General features: G+C 32.6%; 1 protein-coding gene across 1 annotated transcript; it reads right to left on the bottom strand.

Moving 5' to 3' along the window:
• Positions 1–1,000: 1,000 nt before the first annotated feature.
• Positions 1,001–3,167, bottom strand: LOC119638245 (complement component 1 Q subcomponent-binding protein, mitochondrial-like). The gene is made up of 6 exons (XM_038034913.1): positions 2,891–3,167; positions 2,619–2,769; positions 2,369–2,562; positions 2,220–2,308; positions 2,014–2,159; positions 1,001–1,849 (listed from the first exon to the last, which is right to left on the bottom strand). Exons 1-6 carry the CDS (start codon positions 3,099–3,101, stop codon positions 1,795–1,797), a joined length of 846 nt encoding a protein of 281 aa, XP_037890841.1. The 5' UTR covers positions 3,102–3,167; the 3' UTR covers positions 1,001–1,794.
• Between the last annotated feature and the right edge of the window lie 7,676 nt (positions 3,168–10,843).

Below are 10,843 nucleotides of genomic sequence, written 5' to 3' on the forward strand. Positions count from 1 at the left end.
TCGAAAGTTTTCGAATATATAAGATTCCACAGACTGTATTTGTTTAACAAGTTATTTTTATTATAAATATCAAATATTATCAAAATATATGTATTACAATTCGTTTTTTTAATAGTAACATTGCGGCGGTGAAAAGCACGGTCCACATTGGATCCCTCAATGTCGCTGCCTTTCAGATATTTGTTCCGTATAGCGAAAACCTTTATACCTAATTTTAGTAAAAATCAGGTATAAATAATTCAGTAAGTATGGAATATTAAGTAGCTGTTAAAAGACTAAGACTTACAATCCATTTGACATCTTGCATCAACACGTTGCAGCTGTGTCTGAAACACCACATTATGTTTTTAATACCTGATGATAGCTCGGCGATTTCTGCAAAATTTTCCGCATTCCAGGCATTGGTATGTACTCAAATAGGTATTAAAGTTGCATGGTCCATATTACCGATTTGCTATTAATTTTTACATATATTCGTACAGGTGATTGGATTAAATTTGAATTTATTTAATTGTATGAAAAAACAACATTATTTTCTCTTAAGCGCATTCTGACTAGAAATTATATGCACATATATCTGATTGACTTAAGAATAATATAGAGATGCCAGATTGTAGAAATTTGCAAAATAAAATTGACATTTTTAAAATGTCTTTGTAAATGTAAATAACAATATAAAACTATTTGTATAAATCGGTTTACAACGATAGTAGTGAATAAATAAAATTATCCGCAATTACTATAAGAAATTGGAAGCAAATTGGGAAAGAAGTAGTAAATTAATATGTAGATACATTTGATTTTCCCACGTGAAGTCCACAGAACAATTTTTAGCGAGGCATACTATATTTCTGATGGCTTAAATTCGTCACAATAAAGGAACTTATTTTGACCAAAAGGGTTATTTATTAAATATTAATAATAATAAGGGTCACGGGTTCGGATATTAATCCAGACTCCTGTCGCCATTTTCAGTTTCTATATTGAAAATTGACCTGTATTCTTTATAAAATTCTAACGATTGCATTCAAGAATATACAGCCTTTGCCTTATCTCACAACCAAACCAAAAAAATGACAGTAAATTTTGCTTTAAAATTTCAAATATTAATCAAGTTTTATTGTTGTTGTATAAGAAAATGAACCAATCACTTTGTTGTCAAATTGTCTTTTATATACATACATTTAGGTACATACGTCCAAGCTTACTTATTGGTATTGTTTATTTTAGATCATTACAGTGGGACAGCAGCCGCATAGACACATTAATCTATTAGGAATTGGTCGGAACACAAAGTGAAGTCCGGAAAAGATACTCGTTGATAGAATATCGAGGTAGCTACCATATATAGACATGTCTGTTAAATCAATTTATGAAACAATTTCACTGTTCGCATTTTTTATCGTTAATGGCATAGAACTTAATCTGTTTTAATCTTAATTAAAAACTATGATAGCTTTCTTACTAATATAAATTCAAGATTTTTCAAAGTGAAGATGACAATGATGACAAAGTGAGGAGACAAAGAAGCAGAGATTTACAATAATATGAATGGTCAAGTTTTATTAGAACAAATTCAATCTCAACTTGGATAACGAATTTGAAAATAATTTCGATAATATGTTTGTTTCTTTTTTATATAATTTACATGAAATTTTGGTTTTACTTTTTATGTTAATACATAACATATTAGAAAATTAATCTTAAATCAACTCAAACTTACTGAAAGAGTTGTATTCAATACTTGATTTATGCCAATATGTGTATGTATTTTGACTTAAAATGTCAAAGTTATTATGCAGTCAAATATTTGACATCTCTTTTTGGTTTCGAACCTTTTTCTTCGACACTGAATTGAAAATGAAATAAAATAAAAAGAAGTGATTAGAATGTCACGAAACGAAGGATTTAGATTTCTAAAAAATGAATAAAAACTAAAAGCGCTGCGTACTAAATATTTCTAAAAATCAAAATTTTAGAACTTAAATTTCTAACTAAAGGGAAAGTAATTACTTTCCAGTGGTGAATTTTGATAAATTCTCCAAAAGGGCTATATAAGATGAATGCTCGTAAGCGGTAGCCAAGTCAGCCATTTTTTCGACAAATTCACTGCTGATGCCTTTTTCTTCCAAAAGATTCATAAGCAAGTCGTAAAGATACTGAAAAATGAAATTAATCTTCAACTTAATGAGAAAACACTTTACAAAAGTTTCACTTACGCCATCTAAAACATCACCAGATACGGCATAAATATTCTCTTTCCATTCACCTTTAAAAACTGTTAGCTCATCAATACCGAAAACGTCATCTAAGAAGATGTAAAAATGGTGTTTAGAAAACGTTTACGTGGCATAAATCTCCAACTTACTATATTCACCCTCCTGTGGTGGGTCCATTAGGTAAGAACAAGTAAAGGATAATGTGGTGTCGCCTTTAATGATATCAACTTCGAAACGCGGTTTGCTACGCATTTCTCCCACTTCTGCCTTATCTGCAGTAGGATCAACTTCCGGCTCTTCTTCCGTGTCGACAGTATGGTTAACATTAAAATTAATAATAATTCTGAAAATTAAGGCAATTATACATAGAGTATATGAAATCATATTATGGATCCTTACTTTTCTTTTTCTGCTTTTTTACTCAATTCTACTTCGGCTCCGTCGTATGTTATTGAGAATCCCTCTAGTTGATTAGTAGTAGTTTTAATCTTTTGTGCTTTGCGTTCAGCTAATATTTCTTCAGTCAAAAACTCTACCAATTCACGTTCAGCTGAAAAAGGAAAAATTGACCGGTATATGTCACAAATACCATCGTTTGAGGTTATGTAATCTGATGTGCTTTCACATGCCGGCTTGGTGACCAAAATTACATAAATTGTAAATTTATTTACCTTTGGTATGCATATGCTTTAGGCCGCAACCACACTTGCAATTTAAACTTGGGTTGTGCAGCTGCAATACACTAAAATTTTGTTGTTCCGAAAATCCAGAATTCTTAGAGAGGTGCCAAATTGTACGGGCAAAATCACGCTTTCCACTTAAAACATTCTTAACAGGAGTGTTTCTAAGGATACGTGCAGCAGCTTTTGTGAAGTTATTCATTTTTTAAGCAATATTTTATGAAAACGGTGAAGAAAAAATTTTTTTGTTAAATGCAGAATTGTAAGGAAAAGAAATTATATGAACAAATTTCTGATTGACTTAAAAATAATATAGAGATGCCAGATTGTAGAAATTTACAAAATAAAATTCACATACTTTAATTTTTTTTCAAATTGCCTTTGTAAATATACATAACAATACAAAAATATTTGTATAAATCGGTTTACAACGATAGTAGTTAATAAATAAAATTATCCGCAATTACTATAAGGAATTGGAAGCAAATTGGGTAAGAAGTAGTAAATTAATATGTATATACATTTCATTTGTATGTGGCTGGTCGCTGATCATGTGGAGGAATAAGTCATAAAATTGCCTTCATTTTCTGCAATCACCATCAAACTTGGGGATGGATATTTTCGGAAGTGGCGCGGCACTGGACATTGTTGTATGATGAATTGATGGACTAGTGCTCATCTCTTGCGCGGGTGTCGCTTGAAGGTTAGTTAATGCTTCAATGATTATATTACATTATATCTTGCAGGTGGTCACAATCATCTTGATTTAGGCCATAGGCAAGTTTTCTTTACATCGTTTAAAAAAAAAACTTGCCATGTGTTGAGAATAGCGAAAGGACAGAGTTGCTTTCAAGAAATGTTAAAATGGTGAAAAAAGTCGAATCAATTCTGTTAAATGAGAAAATGGTGAAAAAATATTTGCACCAATTGCACGAGAAAGCACCAATTCCCAAAACGTTGTCGCGGGGGAAAAGTGAACGGGTTTTATTTTTGGATTTTGAGACTATTTTTGTGTTACCTGTAATTTTCGATACAGTTGCTTTATTGGCTTTGAACAGCTCTACGAATGATTTTGTTTGAAACTTTTTTCCACACCATTTGCTTTTTGTATTTGGCAAGTTATATGTTTAGAAAATGAATTTTTTGAAATTACAATTAATTCAGAAAAATACCATATGATGATATCATCTGTTAAGGGAGTACGCTTAGCAAATAAAAACGGCACGGGGGGGATGCAAAGTTTAACCCTATCTGAACAAATTGTGCTGTTTAATTAGATTGTTAAAACATCACTTCTCTCTGTTCTAATCTTATTGCCGTATAATTTCTACGTGATAAAAAAAGTTTAAAATTTGTAATAGTACATTAACTTCGAACAGGGAAAACAATTATTTATATCCAGACTTTCTTTTTTATTTTTAAAAATTTGTATAAAAGAGTTACATATTCATTCATTTTATTAGTGTTATTTGTACCCGTTCACACTGCTTAAGAGGTTATTAACGGTTTTTCTATTATTAAATCCAATGCGCTTTAAAAGCGTTTCTTTTTTTTATGAAAACTAAAAAAAACGCATCATTTACCATCTCGACATATGGTGGATGAAAATGTTGTTTGTGTTCGTAGATAGGAAAAACACTTTCGAATCTATGACTCGTAAAGATTAATATGGGCAAATAAACAATCACCGGCAAGGCCGTGAGTGGTGTAATTAGTTAGAGGTGCTTGTCGGCTGCGTTGTTATGAAGCTGGACGGTTCCGGGTTCGTCGCCCAGCTTTCCATCAGAATATCTAAGTTAGTTTGACGCCTTCTTAAGTTTTAAGGCAAGGGTTTTTTAAATATTTGTTAAAAAGACTCTAATCAAAGAAGGTAGATCGAATCGTTCGCTTGAGCCGTTCCTGCATTTGTGTCTAAACCATGGCTTTATGACAGGCCGCAAAATAACGGGTGAATACAAAGCATTTTTTATATCCCCGCATATAACCTAAATGAGAGAAACAAAACTTTTGGTACATGAGAATGACAATAACATAGTGATAGGGTGGGGACGGACACCTTCTTTTTCTTGTTATTTATATAAGATACATATTCCAAAAAACAAACGTAATTGTTGAAAGAAGTGTCCAAATGTGTAGGATACGAATGAATTAAGATTTTGATTGATTTTCTGAAAACTCCATATATCTTAGAAAACGTAATAGTTCCATAAAAGTATTATTAAATTATCGTTATCATGAAAGATTTAGAAGTCACATCTATATTGTTATATTGTCCGCATTAGAGTCAAAAATCCCTGCTATTTGTTTTATCTCGATACAACATTTGTTTATTATCGTTTTGGATAGATTGTAAAGTAAATGTATAATTAAAAAAAGTATTTACGTGATAAAAATATTTTTTTTTCATTAAAACAAAAAAAAAAAAATTCTCCGTCCTGGATTCGAACCCACATTCCACGTAAGTGTTCACACCTTGGTAAAAAGAATTTTTTAATCAAATATCGTTTAAAAATTGAATTTCTTTTTTTTTCTTTTCATATTGATATTGTTACTGGTTTTTACTAACAAAACATTTCTCTAACATTCAATTACACATTTTTTTTCTCTTATATATTTATTACTAAAAATCTCAATTTTAAAGCTTTCATATTGTTGTTGTCATAAATTGCTTACTATTCTTTAGTTTCTTTAGTTTAGATGATATCACTTTAAGTTATTTATGTGTTTTTTCTCAAGTCGGCCGCAGTTAACATCAGTCGACATTGCTGTGAGAAAACTTACGATGTTATTTCTTTCTTTTCTTTCTTGTATCATAAAATGAAGGAACGTTTTTTGTATCGAAACCGTGAACGGTATGCCAATTTTTGATTTATAGTAGCTGTGTTATAGCTTGTGTTACAGGTTATATTAGCTTTGGCGAATGTTTGTTGTTAAGAAAAGATGTGGACATAACCTGATGGACCTAATATATTAAGCGCGTTTGCGTGTCAGCAGTGCCGCATCGCAATGTTTTTATCGCATTTGAATGTTTGGGAATGCTAAGAACGTTTTCGAATGGAAATAAGTTCGATTGCTGAATTAAAAGATTTTCGGATATATAGCGTATATTTGCATCGCAAAATCGGCACATTATTACGCTCTTTTTTGATTCTTACTCCGCATATAAAACTGATATTAAGTGGACGTTCTTTGTAACATATTTCCCAATAGCGTAGGATATTAGATGACGGAGTATAAAGAACTATTGTATATTGATTTTTTCAAAACTTACTAGCACATGTGTTATTGTTTTCTATTGTTGGGTGCAATAAGCGTGTATTGTAAACACTTCAACGTCATACAAAACGTGCTGTCATTTAATTGTTGATTTTATTGTAGAATGCGTAGTGTTAAGTTCTTTATCTTGCATCTTATATGGATGCGTGAAATATATACAGTCTCTTTGAGGTAGGTACACATACTATACAAGCTGTATACAACAAGTATAAAGCTTTTTAGATGCATTCAAATGCATGTCAAGGAAGCGGATTTTGATGTAATGTGAAATCCTGAGTAGAGGAGTTATTTAGTTACTCATCGCCGGCACTTTGATGGATATCGAACTTAAATGAACAATTGGACTTAAGTTATACTTAGCAATTTCATATTAAGAACGGAAGAAGTCCTTTAAGTTCGAAGTTTTTACACGGCAACGCATCCTAACAGATGTCCAAAATCCGCTACTAGAACTAGATCTCTTCACATCTTCTAAATTACAACCCCAAATCTCTATGCTTCGAAGGTAAATGTCTGAAGAGAGAAGGTTACGTGATTAATTCTAACTGAAGTATATTCGTACTATATGTAAAACTTGCCAATAGTTCGCCTGTAGGATACTTTCCGGTTAATTGCAAAGAAATATTTTTATTATCTTCCTTCTCCACTTCACTAATTGTGTTGATTTTTAGTAAGCGCAGGTTTTAAGGAAAAAGTTCAACTAAAAATTCCGAGCATTTTTAGAACTAATATCCGAAAAATTTGCTTTAGATTTCCCTGCTAGGTGTCTGACATTCTTCATATATCGATTAGTGCTTTTTGTTAAATTCTTTTTTTCGCGTTTCTCTGTTTCGTTCTCTCTAAAGCGATAAATTGCAAAATAAAATTGCAAATAAATTAACGCATACATGTACAAATTCAGCTAGGTAAAGAGATTAACGCACACGCACGCGCACACGTACAAATTTATAGCTGCATACGTTTGTGATTAGAACACACCCGCATGTATCGCGTTTTGTGACAAAACTGAGCGGAAAGTTCATTAGAAAAGTAATGAATAGAAAAACCTGTGTTTCGACAGAAAAACAAACACTAATCTCAGTTTAATGACCCTATTAATAAAAGTGACTAGACGTAAAGCGTAGAGGAAAAATATACTTAAGCAAGAAGAGAGTGAATTCAGAACATCCATTATACAGGTAGAATTACAATACAAATAAAATGATGACGTAGTCTTTGGGTCACAGCTAAGATAAGTAATCAACGTTTTCTTTGTTGATTGCAGCCGTCTCAATAAGGTGTTCGGGGCGCTTTTTAGATTGAATATTAAGATTTGTTTAAGAAAAGTTTATGTGGGCAACTGTGAATATATCTGCTGATATCCATCACCTTCGAAATGCGCTCTTGGTTGAATTACTGAAAAAATCATTTACTTCTAGCACTTTCTTTGTTAATGAGATTAGCTAGTAGTCTTTCTACGATTATTAGATTTTCCGAAAATGTGCTTTTCGCAACAATAGTTTTTCCTTTGAATATCTTAGCGGATGGCAGTTTGTGTTAAGAGAACATACGAGATTTTGCATTTGATGTCGAAAAAAAATTTATACTTTAATGAATGTCGTCATCTAATTATTATTTACAAGTGATCTCAAAAGTGAAAAATATGTTCGACTTTTCTCGATATCGAAGACGGGAATTCCAGCGATGTTTGTAATTGACTATTAAAAAATGAATTATGTGGAAAAAAAAAAAAATCAAAATTCGTTCATTCACTTCGTTCTTGAATGGTAATTTACAGCTCGCAAGTCTTATCTTGCTTAGGAAATATTTAAAAAAATATCTTCTTCTTAGTAGGCTTCGGCTGATATATAGTCAATAAAAGATTTGCAAAACAGAAATTTCTTCCTCGTTCACTCAGGTATTTGAAAATAATTTTTTTCTTTTTTTTAATTAGTCGTAGTCATATCGAACTAGGGCAAGGGTATTTACTAATCAGCCTAAATCACTGTAGATTCCGTTCCTTCTTGAACCAAAACACGTCAGCGCATCAATTTTCATCAAAATATCTCAAAAATTAAGAAGTGTAGATTGAACGCAAGACTAAATGGGGAGACATCAAACGGAGAGGTAATCTTCAGAATTATTTTCTGAAACGATTGGTGAACTTCTCTCAAGTCCTTCTGGTTCTTCTATAAATCCCCATAAACTATGTTGAATAGCGACATTTATTGGTGGAAACGATAAAATAGTGCAAAGTTAAGTTAAGTTATTCAGTATATATAGACGGTAATCATGGGAGGCCCAAAATTGCATTTCGGCATTGATTACTTTTTTTGTCACTTCATTTGAAGAAGTCTGCTGACAAAGCCCATCAAATCCTTTCAAAAGGTTATGGTGATGCCGGTTCATCATATCTCAAAGGCCTGTTTTGGTTTCAAGGGCTTAATAGCGACGTTTTTGATGTAAATAACAGAGAACGGGATCAAAAAAGTTCGTAGGCAATGAAATGCACGACTTGTTGGAAAAAAACCCTGCCCAAACTCTCAAAAAACTTTCGAAAACCTCGGCGGGCGATGAATTAACCGCTTTTAAACGTTTAAAATTCCATTTCGATTCGTTTTAACATCGCGATAATGAAACCGTTGTCAAGCAAAACAAGGAGATTTTTCTCTAGCATATTGTGACTGGGCATGAAAAGTGGATCTACTGTGACAATCCCAAGCGCAAAAAGTCATGTCTTAGTCCAGGAGAGCCATCCACGTCGATATCGTAGCGTAATATTCAGGACCACAAAATTTTATTGTGCCTATGGATGGGTTATCAACTTCTAGAGTATTACGAGGTGAAAGTCGCTGCTGATGTCTACCGAAGTCAATTAAACAAGTTGAAAGATGTATTGCTGCAAAAAAGACCGTAGCGGCTAACAGAAGCAACGTCATCCTCTTGGATGACAATGCTCGCCCACACGTTGTAAGCGTTATGGGCGAATGGGAACTTCTGCGTTATTCAGCGTATTCACCACGCACAGGGCCTTCTAGTCACTACTTGCTCTAATCGTTGAAGCACGGTTTAGCTGGCACGAGGTTACCCAATGCTGAAAAAGTACGAAAATGGTTCGATGGTTGGATTGCTGCCAAACCAGTATCGATCTGTCGGCACGGTATCGCCGTGTGCAAAAATGATCAGAATATATGCAAGCACCTAGCACGTCACCTAGACTAAGATTTCATTTGATTTACGATCTAATGAAAGAAAATAAATTCTTTTAAAAGAACTCAACAGGTACCTATTCAAAGGGGGAGAGATATTTACTTTAATACGTCACCTGTGCTAGAATTAGTATTTCTTTTAGTCTCCCAACTAAAATTGTATAAAGGAAATGACTCAACAAAGTGGCGGTTATTTTTACACTTTCGTAAACGCCTTTTATGTGTACATACATAATGACCAGCATTATTTAACCCCTTGACCAGGCATGGTTTTTTTTTTTTGTCTTCAATCTTCCTTTGTAAGCAAGCACCCACGACTTGATTTTAACTCTTTCAGGCCTTGAAGTCATTGAAAAGAAAAAAAAACTAAAAAACTAAAAAATATAAACTAGTTTTCATAAATTCGTTAGTTTTACCGTAAAGCAATCACAATAGAACAATAATAAAATTATTTATGGAAAATCATTTCCATATAGTAGAGAGGAAAGGCACAACCGAACACCTTTTGTTCAGAAACGTATAATAAACGAAAAATCGTATTATGTAAAATTTTTGCTTTTGTTTCGATTTTCTTAACTTCAATTGCACCTAAAAAAAAAAAAAAATCGATTTAGTTGTTCGGTGTTTATGCATTATTGCGCATTTTAGACACTTTACAATTAAAAAAATTTTTTTAGTTTATGATTTTCTTAATTAAAGCAAAGAGTTTACCAAACCCAATCTAACTTTTAGAGCGAAAGAAAGAAACGTGAAAAAACTTGGCAAAAAAATCAAAAAAGAGAAAAATTAAAATAAAACTGAAACCGCAAATGCAAAAATAACAACACGTATAAGAAAATTTATTTGAAACTCTATGTAGAGTAAAGTGTAAAAATATGTTTACAGCATTAACAACAACTTAAAGCACTACAAGCGTATAATAATAAACATGAGGAACAAATGCTAAGATTAGCAATATCTATAAGTTAGCACCAAGAAATCAAGACTTTTATAGCTTAAATATCGAATTTTATTACGAGTACTGTACTCGTGCTCTTCACTGGCGTGCACAAGAAAAGAGAACGAATGTGTATATATATATTTATGTGTATGTGTATTAGTATACATATAGCTTGGTATGGTTTATTTGTGCAAAATAACATGCTCTGGTTTAATACTAAAAGCTTGTATTTAAAGTCTCTGACTTTAGTTCAAGAAGTTTAAGCCTGTTCGCAATTTAAATGTTATTTGTGTTGTATGTAATACGATCTAGGCATTAGATCAGGAATGGCAAAATTTCGGCCCGTCTCGTCTCGATTACCCTACGGGTGAACGGTACGGGAAAAGAAAGTGCAAAGATATTATGCATATGCATTGTAGAGTTTCTTAGTTTGAGTCTAAAATTATAACGAAGTCTTGCAGGAGGTTAGCGTATGTTCGTGTCGTGGGGGCCCCTTCCTCACAGAGAGCACCGAGGCTCCCATGCAGTTCCAGTGTTTTC

Source organism: Glossina fuscipes, unplaced genomic scaffold, assembly GCF_014805625.2.
Source record: "Glossina fuscipes isolate IAEA_lab_2018 unplaced genomic scaffold, Yale_Gfus_2 86, whole genome shotgun sequence".
Taxonomy (NCBI): domain Eukaryota; kingdom Metazoa; phylum Arthropoda; class Insecta; order Diptera; family Glossinidae; genus Glossina; species Glossina fuscipes.